General features: G+C 43.1%; 1 protein-coding gene across 1 annotated transcript in view; it reads right to left on the bottom strand.

Annotated features, from left to right (window-relative positions):
* Positions 1-596: 596 nt before the first annotated feature.
* bsna (bassoon presynaptic cytomatrix protein a) overlaps positions 597-17,888 on the bottom strand; it is a gene marked incomplete at both ends in the record, with an annotated part of 122,788 nt that continues 105,496 nt past the window's right edge. Inside the window, 8 exons of the mRNA XM_079225557.1 lie at positions 597-637; positions 2,775-2,906; positions 3,695-3,788; positions 6,390-6,727; positions 8,872-9,372; positions 10,271-12,770; positions 16,040-16,976; positions 17,377-17,633. Of these exons, the coding sequence (XP_079081683.1) occupies positions 597-637; positions 2,775-2,906; positions 3,695-3,788; positions 6,390-6,727; positions 8,872-9,372; positions 10,271-12,770; positions 16,040-16,976; positions 17,377-17,633 (4,800 nt within the window). The remainder of the gene's footprint in view (positions 638-2,774; positions 2,907-3,694; positions 3,789-6,389; positions 6,728-8,871; positions 9,373-10,270; positions 12,771-16,039; positions 16,977-17,376; positions 17,634-17,888) is intronic.

The following is a 17,888-nucleotide window of genomic DNA, read 5'->3' as shown; positions in this document are numbered from 1 at the left end:
AAAAACACGCATCCGGTTTGATGCAGACATGGTATGAATAAGTTGTCATTGTCAATGTTACATTTTTACCAGGGAAGCCAGAGGACAGAAACATAAGAAGCACAGACAGAGAGGAAAACACACAGACACTCAGACAAAGACACATTGCTTCAGCAACACACTTGCTTGTTCTGAGTAAACCACTTTAAGCGACCCACTCTCTGCTGCCTACACGAGTCAAAACACAACACGCTGTAACAATCTGTCAACATCCCAGTAGACTTTGAACCAGCAGCATCTCATTTATTTTCATTCCTAATGTTTGGATGCACTTTTTCACTGAAGCAATAAGAAGTTTCCAGCTCTTGTAAGATGATCATTGGATAACTAGAATTACCGCCTCACACTTGAATGTCCCCGCCAATCAGTCATGTTGCAATTTACAGTCATGTCCATCCAAAATGTTAGTTCGTAACAATCGGTTTAACAGATAATAAATCACCTTCCAGTTTCCTCGTCTCTTTTCAGTGCTGCAGTGAGCCGTCTGACTTGCTCATGAATTATTGGGTTATATGCGAGATAGAACAGAAGAAAATACAAACCTTAATCTTAACACCTCAGAATAAGGAGCTGAACTTCTTGCCGAAACCGGTGATAGCTGGAGGAAAGAGAAAAATAAATAGGGATTAAATAGATTTAAATTTGTTTGCATTCTTAATGATGAGGCTTTTACTTTTTATTGGACAGTAAATTGTAAGATACAAGTCTCTGTAGTCGTTTTGTGTCTCTTTGTCCAGGCATGAAAACGGGTCAGGGGTGAAAAAGGTGAGAGGGGGGGGGGCTCCATATTTTAAAGCATCAATCTGATGCATTTTGAGATGCTTTGTTTGCCAACCTGGGGAGAGCTGGAGAAACTTAACTTCAGGCATTAGTCAAAAATTATTATGGCCTCCTTACTAAGTATTATGCAAGCCATTTCATGCCAGCCTGTTACTGGGTCTAACATGTATAGTAAATGAGGCACAATATGGTAAGGGCACCACAAATGGCTTAATGCATAACCCCCACAAGAGATGGTGGACATGCTGTAACTTAACTTGTCTACTCTTCCATCATGATTGACAGCCAATACAATGTAATTCAGATTGTAATACATTTTATTGGCAAAGATAACACTTTACAGTTCGTAATACTCTCAGAACCAGATTTTTTTTTCTTCTTTGCCTGAACCACCAGTGTCTCCATCGCCCGCTTTCGCTGTTTTGCCACATGTCTCAGCCTCGCCCTTTTCTCTTCTTCAGCAGTCTGTTTCTTGGCCTGCTGAGCACTGCCAGATGCTTCTGATGGTGGTCTGCACTGGTGATGCAAGGTCCTTCGCGTTAATATTTCCATGCACTCGCGCTCCCTTCTGGCACGCGCACCTGTTCGCAGTTCACTGAATATAAATACCTCCGACAAAAAAATTCTCATCGAATCTACACGATTCACGTAGGTCACCTATTTTGGTTTCAAAACGGCGAATTTCATGCACACCTCTCTGTGTGACAGTGATTATAACCGCATAACTATATAGATTATAATTAACTAGAGGATACACTTTTTAATACACGTAGATCTTAGACCCTTAAATATAAACAGTAGCCCGGCCACCCTACGGAGGAAACTCATTTCGGTTTTTTTAATTAAAATAAAAAGTTGGATCTCCATTGTCCTCTCCTTATATGTGGTCAGGTGTCGGTAGGTAGAACTGCAGCGCCGCTGAGTCGCCGCTCTCCTGTCTGACGTCACACGCTGACACGGACTCTCCGCTGCCAGTAATCTCACTCGCTGTCTCTCCAACAACGTTAGCTAACGTGTTAGCAAGCTGACTAGCTTGCCATTAAAAAACTGGTGGGAGGGGAATGAAGCCGCTGTAGACATCTTAACGCTGATTGGCCAAGACTCGACAGTCAAAGATCTTCTATTGCGAAGATGATCACGACCTTAGTTTTTTTTCCGTGTCCCACTCCAATCTCAGAAACGGCGGACAGTTGCCCCCCTCCTCCCAAAAACAAAAACTCTTCGGATCTACACGATCCACGTAGGTCACCTATTTTGGTTTCAAAACGGCGAATTTCGCCGAAAGGTGAGGGATTTTCATGCCTGCTTTGTAGTCATGTTTGGACTCTATAGTCGTTTTGTGTCTTTTTGTAGTCATGTTTTGTTTCTGCAGTCTTTTTGTGTCTCTTTGTGGTCAAGTTTTGTCTCTATAGTCGTTTTGTGTCTTTTTGTAGTCATGTTTTGTCTCTGTAGTCGTTTTGTGTCTCTTTGTGGTCATGTTTTGTCTCTATAGTCGTTTTGTGTCTTTTTGTAGTCATGTTTTGGCTCTATAGTCGTTTTGCGTCTTTTTGTAGTCATATTTTCTGTCTGTATTCATTTTGTGTCTTTTTGTAGTCATGTTTTGTGTCTGTATTCATTTTGTGTCTCCTTGTAGTCATGTTTTGTCTCTATAGTTATTTTGGCTCTTTGTAGTCTTGTTTTGTCTGTGTAGTTGTTTTGTGTCTCTTTGAAGTCATGTTTTGTCTCTATAGTCGTTTTGTGTCTTTTTATAGTCATATTTTGTCCCTGTAGTCATTTTGTGTCTTTTTGTCTCTGTAGTCATTTTGTGTCTCCTTGTAGTCATGTTTTGTCTCTATAGTTATTTTGTCTCTTTGTAGTCTTGTTTTGTCTCTGTAGTCGTTTTGTGTCTCTTTGTAGTCACTTTTTGTGTCTGTATTCATTTTGTGTCTCTTTTTCCTCGGATCTGTTCGTTGTACCTTCTCCCAGTTTGCCGGCCTGCTCAGCGGCAGATCCAGGGAGCATCTTGGACAACATGCTGTCTCCCTCCATGCCAGGCTGACCTGCTGCTGCACTGCCAATACCTCCTGGCCTGGGAGCTGCCTTGGAGCCTGGACAGAAAAAGAGAGATGTCAGCCAGAGGAGAAATGAGGAAAGGAAAAGACAGAGATATATTCAGAGGACAATTGATGTCAGTATCCGTGCAAGTCTAATGTTATTTGGCATCTGACAGTGTGCGTATTTCTTTATTGTTCTATGACGACATCTGTGGTGCTAAGTGCTGAGTCTTTTCACGGCACTGTCCAAAAAATGTGCTTGTAAATCAAACAGTGTGGGCAATAGAAAAGAAGTCTCATCCTTGAGTTGCATGAGCTGCCCCTGTTGTATTTTTCCTCCAGTCTACTGATTCAGCCCTGCTTTCTCATTAGGTCTGCTCTTTATAGAATTAAATGGGTTTCTGTTTTTTAGTGGCCAGATTTTTCTGAATATATGTGCTGTTGTAGCTTTCAGTCATTATTTGAGACCCATTCTTTGTTTGCTGCCATCTCAGCAATTGTATTTGCTTCTTTGTTTCAAAAAAATATTGTAACAATTTATAAACTCTCACTTTTGTTGCCAATTATCTGTTGATCAAATCTGTTTATGGTCACATGTGGACAAATGAACTCAACTACTTAATACCAAATTCACTAACTGACCAAGTCATTACGTAGTCACTTAACACACTCAGGCTGATCTGCTGCCATGAATTGAAACCCCTCCACTGTGGTATTATCTGCAGATTAATCTCAGATTAGATGAGACAGCACACACCGGTTACATAATAAAGACACAGTAGGCAGCAGCTGGCAAGATGTGAGAGTGCTGGGAGTCTCTGTGTGCGATGATTGTACTGTACCTATGCCTGTGAGTGGGGGCTGGGCGGCTTTTGTGGCCATGACCGGCGCTGCCTTTGCTCCAATAGCTGTTACTGGAGTTGCGTCCATCTTGGACTACAGAGTCAGGGAAACAGAGTGTAAGATAAAACAGTAGAAGTAACCGATCATCATTTACGGACACACACATCTCAGTACTGTATGTATCTCTTCATATTGAAACAGATGGTAATTTAAGACAGTGGGGGATAAATAGCTCTCGGATATTCACAACACAGAAGACATGAAGAAAAGAGAGGGACAAGTAAGAGGTTGAGAGACTGACAGAAGGTGACAGAGAAAGCTGCTGCCCTATTGTGTTGTGACATCTTCCTGAATGACATGAATGATGAGTGTCAACATCCACAACACAGTCAACTGTCACTTATCTTCCTTTTCTTGGTCCGCTCAAAGTTTTATGATTTAAGAAAATGTAGTGGATCACTTTTGCTTTGTTTCCTGTCCAGGCAAAGACTATTTTAAAATGAGAATATATCTTTTGGGAAACAAAACAAAAGATTTCATCATTGTAATTATAATTTTGTTATTGTTAAAATAGGCCACTATACAATTGCACTACACGCTTGAAATGAGACATTGAGCAATCACTGATCATACAAAAGAAATGATATGCAGCCTCCAAGAAAATCTCAGGAAAGTTTAATTTTTTTCTCCATTTGATGATATTGTCTGTTGTCAATCAATTCAATTAATACATTAATTATTAATCATTTTTGTTTAACGTCTGTCTCTGTTTTAAGATAATATTGGCATTGTTGAATTATTCAGCTGCTTTTACTTAGTTATCTTCATACTAGGAAATATAAATACTTTGTGTGACTTAATATTCTAAATATGTCTGTAGATGCTCCACATTTCCCTGCATCATTGTCCATCCTCATCTCTTTATCAGAGTGGACTGGTTTGGACATTTTGATATCTGCTGAGTCACTGTGAGCAGTTTGAAAGCGTTTGTCTCTTTCCAGCTCTGCCCTCGACGTTTAAGCACTACACTCCAGTGGCTGCTGCTGCACTAACAGAGAATAGCTCCAGGAAAGACGCAGACCAGACCTTTACTGATATCCATCGCTACACCAGTTGGTACAATCTGAACTCAGGAAACATGGCCCTGCTTTTATGTTCTTACTTTGTGTCATCTGTTTTCTGTGAAGCTCTTTATGCCACTCCTGTTTATAAACACTCCATACATATACTTGACTTAACAGACACTGAATTCAGTTTAGCTGCAGCAAAGACGAGGCGGTGCATTATTATGCCCCGTGCAGCACACAGCGTTTCATTATTTACAGCCACTTCATAAAGGCTTTTAATTACACAATGGACCGAACATATGAGTGTTAGCATATGAGTTTGCAGACTGAATAATAATCAAATGACACTTTACAGTTTATGGCTTCCTGTCATAGCTACTCCACAACAGAGCTTTCAGAATAATTTCCAAGACAAATTCCTGCATAATTTGATATCAGATCTTGTGAATTATTTTACTCCCTTATCCCACTGATAGCACAACGATGCAGCAAAATGAAAATCAAGAACGCCTTTCAGCCGTGAAAACCATCGTGAATAATTATGGGTCATTGTGACAGTGACTTTACGAACTTTATTGGAAACTCGTTCATGTATTTTCCAGAGACGGAATTAATTCAGGAAGACTCTTCAACATCCGTGTTAAACATCACAATCATCATTTTTAAACTCTAATAGCAAATACTTTTGCATGGATTTATGATTATGGAGTAAATGCTGGGTGAAATCGAACATTTTGAATTCCATTTCCTTGAGCATCTAGCAGACAGTGAATCAGCTATGTTTAGTTAGCAGCTGCCTCTGTGTTAATCACAGTGTTAGATAAGGTTAAATAAACCATCTGAACTGGGAGGAGATGGACTCTCATCTCTGGGAGCATGGAGGGATACGGGGGAATGAAGGAAGGCAAGGGCTGCGGGTAAAGACTCCCTGGAAACTTGGAAGAGGTGAAGGGAAGAGATGGAGGGAAAATGACAGGGAGGAAGAGTAGGATGGGGCCTGGAGGGATGAATGAATGTAAAAAGGATGGACTAGCTAGCAATTGGTTGTTAGAACATGTTGAATTATTATTAGGAGACTGGACAAAGAGGCAACAACATCCTGATCAAGATGTTTGTTACATGAAGACGACAACATATTAAACGACAGGTTTGTCATTATCATGAAACATTTCCTTTGTGGCCCCAGAAAACAAATATAACAAGCTTGTTATTTCAAAATCACAGCACATTTAGTCCTGCAAGACAACAACAACTCAACACTAACAGAGGAGGTATGTGTATATATATATATATATATATATATATATATATATATATATATATATATATATATATATATATATATATATATATATATATTTATCCAGTACATACTCTATACTATACTTACAATGTCACATCAATCACATACCATGCAGTGATGGAAAATAGAATTGAATGTATTTTCAGCTATGCCATTGAACAACATGTTAACAATAATATAGGTGTAATTCAAAAAGACAATATAGTTTCAATCATTATCATACCAACTCTTCATCATTAAAAGATGGAAACAAATGCTGCAATTCTTGTTGACATGCTCATGTTCTATTTCTCTCTGCTACTAGTCTTCCATCTCTGTACTCACCATTGTGGCCGGCATGGCTCCTGCAGGACCCGTCTGTCTGGCCTGACCCATGGGTCCACCGGCTGGACCCATCTGTCCTGGCTTGGCTTGGCCTTGTCCCATGCCCATGCCCATGCCCATGCCTTGTCCCTGGGCTAGGGGCTGCTGCTGAGGGCCGGTGGTCACTGCGACGCCAGGCTGTCCAGACCTGGCTGCTGATGTCTGGGCTTGTTGTTGGAGCTGGGTCCTCTGTCCTGGAGCTCCGTCTGTCTGGGAACCTGGACCACCCTGTCGCCCTGATCCCGTAGACCCTCCGACGGGGCCCTGACCCCGGGTAGAGCTGCCAGACCTGGAGGAGCCTGGATGGAGGAAGTGGGTGAAATCTTCTTTTAAATGAAAGTGTTGTGCTCATTGTTCCACAATCGTCTCACCTTACGACAACGAGAAACAGCTAAAAGAAATGACAAAAATCCAACAGTCGCAGATACTTTAAATCAAGATACAATATCAGCAGTACTCTGAACGCTGCAGGCCTTAAAAGCAGGGAATGATTGACAGCGTAAAGATATCATGTGTGCCAAAAAGATTTGGTTGATACATCTGTGATCTTCACATCATCTGTTCCTTTTCTTATGTGAGCAGTTCCTAGAAAGAAAACCTTGACTGATAAACTTCAGTCAGTGAGGTCTAATTTATCCAATCAGATTATTTCTGAAACTTTTGCTTTTGTGAAACTGGAACTGCAGTATAGATTTACAGTAAGGCTTTCTTCTTCTTTATATAATGGATGGCATTTGTATTACATTGTATACAGTAGCAATTGACAGGTGAAGCAGCAATGAAAGAGAGAAAGAAATGCAACAAATGTTGTGAGCAAAGATCAGACCAGCAATTTAATGAGTACAGTGCGAAGAACACAGCCACAATGTGGCCCCGGGAGACAGCGCTTTCTTTCGTAAAGTTACGCTTGATATAGTTAATTAAAAATTGTTGATCCCTGAGGGAACTGTTGCTTATAAAAGTCAAACTCTGAACCAGGGCTATTAAATATGTCTCCCTCAGATCTAAACAAGGCATTCACAGGGATCTTATCTAAGAATCACAGTTTATTGCTCCAGTAATAATTTGAGGTCTACAATAGTTTAGGAAACTTAGCTTAGGTCAATGAAATACATTTATTCAATATGTTTCATGGTTTTATTCATCCAAGGTGACTCAACAATGTGTGTATATCACTGATGAATAACATAAGAAAACCCCTTTTTTAAGGCTTTGGGATGGCTCTTGCATGGTTAAAGTCCTGCCTTATCTGAAAGAACACCTAATGATATGATATGCAGAGCTCCTTAAGGCTCTGTTTTTATGCCCCTTTGCTTTTCTCGCTTTATATTTAATTTCTTAGGCAAATTATACTCAGTCATGTAATCAGTTTCTACTGCTCTCCTGTCGCCCTGGGACCCATCTCTCTCCCCTGACTGTAGGTGCCTTATTCCAGATGTTGTCACATCTGCATCTTGTCCTTGTATTTCTCTTTGTTTCCTTTCTGGCATGTGTGTGAATGGTGTGCCTCTTGTGCGTTTGCGTAGTCTTTCCCCTTTTCAGGTCTACATGTGGAGTTATTCTAGTTATTCTTTTTTCATCCTGATTGTCCAATTTATAATACAAATGTTTTGTCTTTTCTTTTGCATGTATGTCCGTCCTGACCAAAAGCTTTGTGTCGAGAACGTAACCCACAAGTTGCAAAACTTTAGCAAGATGGTTAAGGCTAGGCATTGACCTTGAATGATTAAGGTTAGGAAAGGTTGTTAGAAAACAGTCTCACAAGTGTTTTTGCATGTTTTTAAAACTTGAGGGTAACTATTTAGACACAAACCTGGGAGCGGGATTGCTCCTCTGTAGCCCTTCCTGAAGTCTCTTCCTTTTTTTTATTTTGGGTGTGTGTTTCTACATCCAAATCAAGGGTCGAAGGACAGAGGGTGTTGCATGCTGTACACATTTTGAGTTGTGTACATAATATTTACTTGACTTGACTTAAATGTGAACTGGAAATATCTGTTTCTTCACAGATATATCATTTTTAATAAAGACAATTTTGCACCACTGCTCATTCTGGAGAACTGCCAGGCCGCCTACACTGGCCAGAATATAAATGAAATGCATCATTGTTTTTGTCATGGAATTGAATTAGCAAATGCTTTTGAATGGTCTCTTTTTTGTTATTACTACATCTTCAACATTTTCCACATATGGATTTTCAAATGACATTATAATATAACATGTATTCTACCATTATGTTTACATTTTTACAGAGACAATTTAAAATCAGTTAAGGAATGTATTCATCAGTCATCGTTTAGTTCGTCGAATTATCTTTTTCCGTCAATTATTTTGAGATAGAATGGCGATGAAGGGTTATTAATATTGGTTTACTTTTACTCTGAAAGTGCAAATGTAATGCTATCACACATTTTTGATATGAGGTATAAAGGTGCCCTGTATTTACCAGGTGGTTGGCCCTGCATGTCCCCTGGTGGCTGGGACTTGCTCCGGGAGGAACGGTGCGGGTCCCCCTGTCTGGAGGAGCGCTGTCCGTGGTGGTGCCCAGATGGATCTCGGGAGTAGTCCGAAGCGTGGTATGCTCCGGACCTGGACTCACCACGCCTTCCTGTCGATGAGGATCGTGCTGATGGGTCTTGGCGCATTGATGGGTCTTTGGGGTGCGCCTTGGATGACCTTGAGGACCTCTGCTCATCTGAATGACGTGATGCGGATGAGTGACGGCCAGAGCTGCCTTGCTGCCTGTTGTCACGGGATGTAGAGTGTCGCCCTCCGTGGCCGTACTCATCCTGCGGCCACAGGTCCTCCTCAGGAGGCTCATCATAATCATGGTAGGTATGTTTCACACCGTGCCGGCTCCTCCCAGTTGAGTGGCTGCTTCCGTAGTGTCGGGAACTGGAGCGTGGCTTCTCAAACCAGTCCGTTTCTTCTTGGCCCAGATGGTAGGCTTTGGAAACCGAGAGCAGATCACAGTCAATCTCCATGTCGTTTGGAGACAGCGGCATGCAGGCTGAGAGAAGGAAGGAGACAGGAAGAAGACCAACCACATGCAAAAGAAAAGAATAGGAGGGAGAAGACACAGAAAGAAAGGCAGAAAATAAAAATAAAAGTTTTACATCCATGCAGTTTACACTTCACTTCGCCTTCACACATTACAAGACAGTATAAACAGGATAAAACAAACACTGCAAAACAGTCCGTTATGGCAGCTGTTTTAGTGCAAAAAAGTTGTAGTTTCAATTTCAAAGCTCATGAAACGAAAAATAACTTTATGCTGCACAGACATAACATCTGCCATGCAAATTATTGATGGTATGAGAAGGCCTATGGGTAAACATTTTTAGTGAGACAATAATACTGTCTCTCTGAAAGATAAGGTTTAAATATAGAATTTACTGTGATGGACTTTTTTGCAGTGTAAACAAATATTTTATGAATCAAAACACACACAAAACAACAATGCCAATGGCAGAACTAAAAATAAAACCCTGTAAAGGAAAACAATGCATCTGTGTCGTGCAAAGAAGACCTTTCAATTGAATCAGAGTGTAGCGAACGGAGAAAAGGACCACGCCGAAGAACCATGCGAGTATTGGACAGACAGATGACTGGACGAACAGACGGAAGGACGGACGGACAGGCAGGCAGACAGACAGACAGCAGTCCACTGATAAGAGAGCTCCAAGTGACTCTCAGGAAGAAGAAAACATCAGCATGCAACAGCTATCTCTGTCTTTCTTTTTCTTTGCTAAGTCTAGCCTCAGGGTGGGTGGGGGACGTTTAGATAAACGGTGGGGGCAGTAGTAGGTAGTGAGACTGTGTGGGCATTCAACTCCCACAATTACCTTCGCTGTCTGACACAGCGCAATGATAATCGTCTATAATGTATGTATCATCCGCTTTGTAGACATGTGTCCTGGGAAGGTCTTGTATGTGGTCTTGTACATCTGGCAGCGAGTGGCTGGAACCGTACTGGCCATAATAGTAATGATATCTACTGCTGCGACTGTCGTGCGGGTCGGGACCTAAGCTCGATGATCGCCCCGAACCCATGAACCTCCTCAGGGGACTAAGTGGGCTCTCCTCTTCAGAGTACTGCCGTGTTGGGTTGCGCCCCCGGCTGTAGCCAGATCGGTAGGAGCGGTCGTCCCTCTCATAGGATCGACTGCGATACCCAGAGTAGTCTCTTGCTGAGATCTTGTCCATGCCGTAGCCAGTGGAACGGGAGCGGCCGGTGGAGTTGTAGTAAATCCGATCGTCCTCCTCCACCGTTGAACCATAGTATCGACTACCATGAGTGGTGCCACTGCCGCCCTCGTAGGTATTGCTCTTGAAGCCGTAATCCTCGATCAGCTGGCGCCCTCGAATGTGAGCGGGAGGGTAAGCCCCACCTATCGCTGAGGAATAGGAGGCCAGGTCTGCCTCTACATCCCGAGCCTCCTCAATAGGGGAAAACTTGGAGATCTTTTGCTCCATACTCCCCAGTTTCCTGTGCTTGCTGCGCTTGGTGGACATGACTGCAGGAGCCAGAAGGCTTCGGGAGGAAGACAAAGGTTTCTGTACCCCGGAGCGGTTGCTGCCATGTTTGTAGTCGTAGTCATAGTGATAGGAGGATCCCCCACCCATGCTAGAGCTCACGCTGCTGCTGCTGCCCCCTAGAGGTCCGTGCCTGTAGCTGCTCTTACCCCTGCCGTGGTGGTCGTACAGCTCTTCCTGCATCGCTGCTTCCTCTTCAGGTGCCCTGCTGTACGAGGAGCTGCCAGTTCCCCCGCGCGTAGTGCTGCCAATGGTGCTGATGTGGCCGTGGATGTCGCCCGGGTAACGCCCACTGCCGCCATGATGCATCATGTCCCCTGTCGTCGTGCCCAGCCCATCTTTTGCCGTGAGCTCACTTACGTCATCAATCATCATGTAGTTTCTTGGAATGTTCTGCTCTAAGCCAGGAGCCCCGTACATCCCATCTGCATTGCTGTATGTGGAGGGACTGTCTACAGAGTGTCCATAGGCATTGGAGACTGTAGAAGTGTACTGTCCATATGAGCTGGCTGTTGTGGTGGTGTAGCCATAAGTATTAGCAGTGGTTGTGGTGTACTGGCCATATGAATTAGCTGAAGATGAAGTATACTGGCCATAAGTGCTGGGTGGCATGGTAGAGTACCCACCGTAGCTGCTGGATACTGGCGCTGACCCATATGGCCCATAGGAGTTGGCCATGGTTGTCGATCCAGTGTACTGACCATAAGAGGGGGCTACACTGGAATAGTCCTGGGCGGTGGTGGTGACCACAACTGTGGGGTTGCTGATCGTCTCGTAGTTGGTGGGCATCTTGTGCTCCAGATCGGCTAGCGAAGTCTGCCTTGGTCTTCCTGGGTGGATGGTCAGGATATCAGCTTGGGGCTGCACCGGGTATGGGGTGGTCTGGCTGGGGTAGGAGGACACTGCGCTGGGATAGGGTGAGCTGTGGGTGGGGTATGGGGGCTGACCAGGCTGTGCAGGTCCAAAACCTGTATGCCCCGGTTGGGGCTGAGGCTGAGGTGCAGCTGGTAACCCCATGTCTGTCTGGGGGTATGGGGGCTGAGTTTGGGGATAGGTGTGGGAGGGGTAAGAGGTTTGGGACGGGTAAGAAGGTCCAGGTGGCGGGACATGGCTCTGGAGGGGCGTGGGCTGTGGCAGTGCCTGGGACTGAGACACTGTGGGATAGGGAGGCTGGTTGAATGAAGACTGGTATGGCACACTTGATTGCTGCATTGGTGCTGCCGGTTGGCTCTGGGGGTACTGACAGGAAAGGAAGGATGAGGTGGGTGGGTACTGGGCTACTGTGTTTAGGTCGCTGGTGAACTGACTCATAGGGGCGGTGCTTGGCCTCGCTGACAGTAGCCCATTCGTCTCGTGTGAGGCAGCTGCAGCTGCGAAACGTAGATTATTCAACTCACTATCAGACATGTAGTCCCTTGTGTCCCCCATACACCTCAGGTAGGCAATATCCCTCCTCTCCCTCTCCTTGACCAGTGTATCTTTCCTTTGGTGGATCCCCAGCTCTAGGTATCTCAGTTTAGCATCAATTTCTTTTTCTTCCTCTTCCAGTTCAGCTTGCTGCTTTCTCAGCTTGGTCGACTCTTGTTCCACGGCCTTCAGCTCGTGGGTGAGGTCTTTGAGGAGGCTGGCTTTGGCAGCCAGACCAGACCTGGAAGTGGGCTTGAGGCTGGGCACGGAGGGCAGGTAGACCTGTTGGAGGGCAGGTGCCATCATGGGCAGGTGAACTGATGTGGTAGTCTCGTCTGGAGGAGGGCTGGGCAGGGTTCGCTTGACCTTGCGGAGCAGTGAGCTTTGCTGTAGAGCTGCCAGCTGGAGAGAGAGAGAGAGAGAGAGAGAGAAAGAGAGAGAGAGAGGGAGGGTGGGAGGGCGGGAGGATGGGAGAGCAGCAGAATATGGAGAGACAAATGCAAAGCATGCAAAGAAAGGGATAGGGGAGGTAAAATCGAAGAACAGGGGAGTGTGGAAAGCAATCAACATGATAGGATGGAGAACCAGTTAAATGGAGAGGGATGGGACATTTGTAACCAAATGTAAATATAAGATGGACAGGGATATGGGAGGGTGGATGAAGAAAGGAAACCAGATTAAAGAGAGTGAAGGAGAGAAAAAGTGGAGAAGAAGAATGAGGAACACAGAGAGGGAAGAGAGGAAAAAAGGGAAAGAGTGATGTAGGGAACAGGAAAGGTGAAAGAGAGAATTAAAAGAGAAAGAAGAAAGGGTAGATGTTAAAGTAGAGATGGTAGAAGTCGATCCATGGAGAGGGATCACAGTGGGAGGAGAAAGTTGAAGGAGGCGGAAGGACAGATGTTGTGCACAACAGACGAAGAGACAGGAGGAAGCGGAGTGAGGAAAAACTCAAAACAGATAAAAAAAAAGTTCAAGGAACATAAGAAACAAGGAGAGGATGCGACAACAAGGATATACAGGGAAGACAAAGGAGACACATATAGACACAGAGACAAAGACAACAAGGAACAAGAGTGCAGTTTGTATTAGAGGACATACAAAAACATAAAAATTGGTGCCAATGGTAGAGCAGTTTTCCACAAATCAATTGAATAGAATCTATTGCATACAACTTAAATCATTTGGAAACATTTTGTTGGGTAGTTGCTAAAAGGATTGTGTGATTTAACAAGGTTAGTGGGTAAAGGACAGCTTATCTTCAAAGGACGTGTTCACTGCAGACCATCACTGAGATGGTTTGGAAAGGTGGGTATTTGTCCTCTTCAAACTGAGTGTAACAATGTGGCAATTGTGTATATATAATAATGTATATATATATATATATATATATATATATATATATATATATATATATATATATATATATATATATATATATATATACATTTTGGAAATTAATTGTCTTGCAATTGTCAAGTAATTAATCATTTCAGCTATAGATTGTGAGGTTGGCAGCATGAATATGCTTTTGAGTCGATGTTGAAATCGCTATCTTGTCTTTCCAAATGACTTATGTATTGCCTCAGATAGCTTCATGCTCCAAACTTAAACTTAAAAACTTTAGACCAAGCCTACTATGTGTTCCACAGCAAACTCAAGAAAAACACAAAGAACAAAAGACAATAATTTTAGTGCATTTTAACTGTATACTTGACTGGCTGCACAATATGGCACTACTAAAATACAAATGATAGTTCAAAGTAGCCAAGCGTTTGTGTCTTGCTCAGATGAGTCAATGTTTTCTAATAGCTGATCAATATAGTGAATGATATGACCGCAAGAATTAATAATTCATAATGTATTAATTCTGTATCCTCCCTTTATAATTTGAATTGTCAAATAGATTTATCAATCATATAATACTCTCACTACATCAGCAGATTGGGAGATAAATAGTGTTCTTTGTTTACTTTATTTTGCCATATGCTGCAGACACTTGGTAGTGAACACAACAACCAAGGATGTGTAAATATTTTACTCCTGAAAGATTGGAGGATGCTTTAATCTGGTGACTCAAATCCAATCCATGTTACATTTGACATCAGCAGTGGAGGCTTGCATACAATTTGGTAACAACACCTATCTTTGGAAATAAACACCTATATTTTGATTCAGCTTCAGATCAACTTCTATATTTTATACTACAGTATAATACAGAGATGGTATTTAGCTTTTCCATCACTCAACATTAAGACTTTGTTTGTTGCAGCTCTGACTGGAAGCAAGACTGGATGAGTCAGTAGTATTTTTTAAACATATTCCTAAAACATACATTTATCACGAAGCATAAAGTGTTCTGTAAATCATTGCATGTGGTTTGAACGTAGGATGTTATTGAACTCGTTATTGATGCACAGAATCATGACGGTTTTGTCCCTTGTGCCATAATCCAAGGTAAGTATTTCATAGAGGCCAAAATTACAGTTGGACAGAGCTATTACATATGTAAGTGAATACCAGAGAGATTGCCAGATTGTACCATCATAGATCTCTACAGGAAGTACAATTAAGAGGAAGAAACATTCACTAGCTACTTAGTTTAGTATCAAATTGGGTTAGTTTGTGGAGATGGTGAACATTTTCCTTCACCCAAGGTTTCTATAACAAAAGGCCCACATTATCTCAAGAAAGCTCGACAGCGGATTCCACTTTGAATCTCACTTTCATGGCAGCTGTTTCATAAGAGTGGGTGCCACTTGTTATAAATTGGGGATGGAGTAGACTGAATACATTCTGTATGCCCTAAAGAACATGAGAAAAATCTGAAAATTCACAACAAATGGACTTAGTCATCATAGCATTCCCATAAAACATTCATGGCACTCACAAAATAAAAACAGGGGCAAAGTAGAATGAAAGGAATGATTTCAATCAAAGTGGCATTCAGTATTGATGCCTTTGGCAAGTTTTGACTCCACTGAACCCACATTCAAGTGAGTCCAACTATTGACTAGAGCAAAAACATGGTTTTAATATATAATCTAATAAACTGGTTTTATTTCTGTTGATGATGTTTCTATATTGTCAAATTCATGTTGTTGATTTTTTTGTCACATGATTTACTGCAGGAAGCCCTGAACATCTGACGTCTCTTGGATTGTGGCATTAGGCAGCATTACTAGCAGTAGCATGAAGAAATGGAAAGAAAGCAAAACATCCAATTTGTTTGGTCGTTGGGGAGATACATCAATTCCATCAACACTACAAGCGACATACAGCCAAAATGCGTAATTATCAGTGGTAGTTGTGTAGATTTTTATTTTTGCCATTATGTGATGTGAAGCTCTGTAACCACTGAAGTACTATGAAAGCTGCAATACAAATCAAGTTTTTGTACAACATGGAACCTGACTGTAGGTCTCAAGACGGGCTTTTTAACTAAATAATTATTTCACGTGAAGTTTGACCACTGATTCTGTCTGTTTTACAAGGAACATACCTTATGCTACAACATACTATACCTGCTCTTTCTTGCAGTTCATATAACATCTCCTCTGTTTAGCTATCTTCTCTAGACCATGCCCTGCATTTTAATTGGTTAATTCTCTTTAATTCTACATCTCTCTTTCCTTGTGTGCTAATGCGTGTCAGCATGGTCTGATTGACTTTACCTGGCTCTGGAGAACTTGTTGTTGGTAGAGGGACAGCCTGGCCTTGGTGTGCTCGTCTGAGGTGGGGCTGAGGGACTTGGGGTCTGACATGGACCTCTGGGTGCTCTTAATTGGTCGGGGCACAGAAGGGTGTCTCTGTGGGGACTCTGCTGTGTAGGACTTCTGCTGAGGTGTGACATGGGCTTTGTTCAGCCTCTCATTGGACAGAGAATTCTCCAGCAGGCGGTGAGGGGACACCGGGGAGACAGGAGAGTAGAGGACTTGTGGGGATTTGGGTGTTGTCTGCTGCTGCCGGATGATGCTGGAGATGGACTCGTTGTGAAGGTGGTTGTGAGGCTGGTAGTTGATGTCGAGTGGGTCGGGGCGGCGGCGCTCAAACTTGGCTGCGTTTGCTGCAATGTGCTGCTGCTGGCGCTGCTGGGTTAGGAGGTCGACAGAACCGGATTGTTGCGTTCCAGTACTGGTAGAGGAAGAATATGGACTGACCGTGGTTGGTACACTGAGCTGAGGAGCTACAACACCCTGTGACTGGGCTTCTGGGTCAGTCTGGCATGCTAGCGACTGTCCTTTTTGGGTCCGCTCAGGTCCGGAGATGTAGTGCACAATCTCTACTTTATTTGGGTCTGGTACAGTCACATGGATTACTGGGGAAACTCTTCCTAAATGCTCCACTTCTGTCTGGCAAGACATTTCCCTGATGGTTTGGATGGCAATACTGGAGGATACCATCTTGGGAGTTTCGGTCTTGGTGTCAGAGGCCGTGGTGGATGTGGCGGCAGTGCTGCTGCCGGTGGCATTGGACTCAGCGTGCCGGGAGAAACGAGAGCGTCTTCGTCGGACCGGCTGCTCGTTCTCAGCCTTGTCCTCGTCGTCATCTGTCTGGACTGAGCAGTCAACACTACGACCACGCCTTCTGGTGCGATGACGCATCATGTACCTGTTGATGGGGGAAAGAGAGGAAAAACGAAAAGACACAATGATGCGATGTACTATCCCAAATGGAAAACAGACAAAGCAAAAAATGTAATCTACGTACTGTATTATAAAGTGCTTACATGGAAAAACAACAAAAAATCTAAGTCTGAACATTTAACAATTATTAATGTCATATCACCTTTTTGTGTTGCACAAAGCGTCATGCCTTTGAAACTCAGAAAAGTGATATCTCTAATCTGTATGAAAATTGTATCAATTATTTATAAAGCTTTCATCTACATCTCAGCTTGTGTCTTGTTTTTTAATTAAAGAAATATGTGAAGTAAACAGGGAAGCTATCAAGGTAATCCTTGCCTATTACACTCACTCACTCACTCACTCACACACACAGTCATCGCTACCTCTCCTCTCCGTCTTCATCGTCTGTCTGCACAGAACTGTCCACGTTCCTGCGTGGGGAGCCGTAAAACACCACGCCGTCTCCGTCCAAGCTGTCCCGGCTCAGTCTGGTCATGGAACTGTGTTTCCTCATGTTGCTCCTGGTCTCCATGTGCTCCTGCTGGCTCCTCAGACACATCTCTGACGAGGAGTTGGGGAGAGAGCGGGAACTGATCTGAGAGTCAATGTAAGGGGGCAGGGGCTGTCCGTTCACATCAAGCTGAAGAAAAATGGAATATTTTAAGGTTGTTATTTGTCACCAATCATTGCTTCAATTGAGACTGAAAAGGCTTTGCATATTGCAGCTCATATTACAATCATAGAGGTCCACAAAAGACACACATGCAAACATTATGAGTTGCAGGTTGAAAAGTCAATGAACCTTTTCATTGGTTATGATTTAGGAAATATAGTGTAGAAAAAAGGAAGTGTCAGGTAGGAAAGTCCAAGCCAGGAGTCAGGCATGTGTAGGCAG

Source organism: Taurulus bubalis (genome assembly GCF_910589615.1).
Source record: "Taurulus bubalis genome assembly, chromosome: 11".
NCBI lineage: Eukaryota > Metazoa > Chordata > Actinopteri > Perciformes > Cottidae > Taurulus > Taurulus bubalis.
The sequence above is the reverse complement of the archived record's forward strand: the minus strand, read 5'-3'. Positions and strand labels throughout refer to the sequence as shown.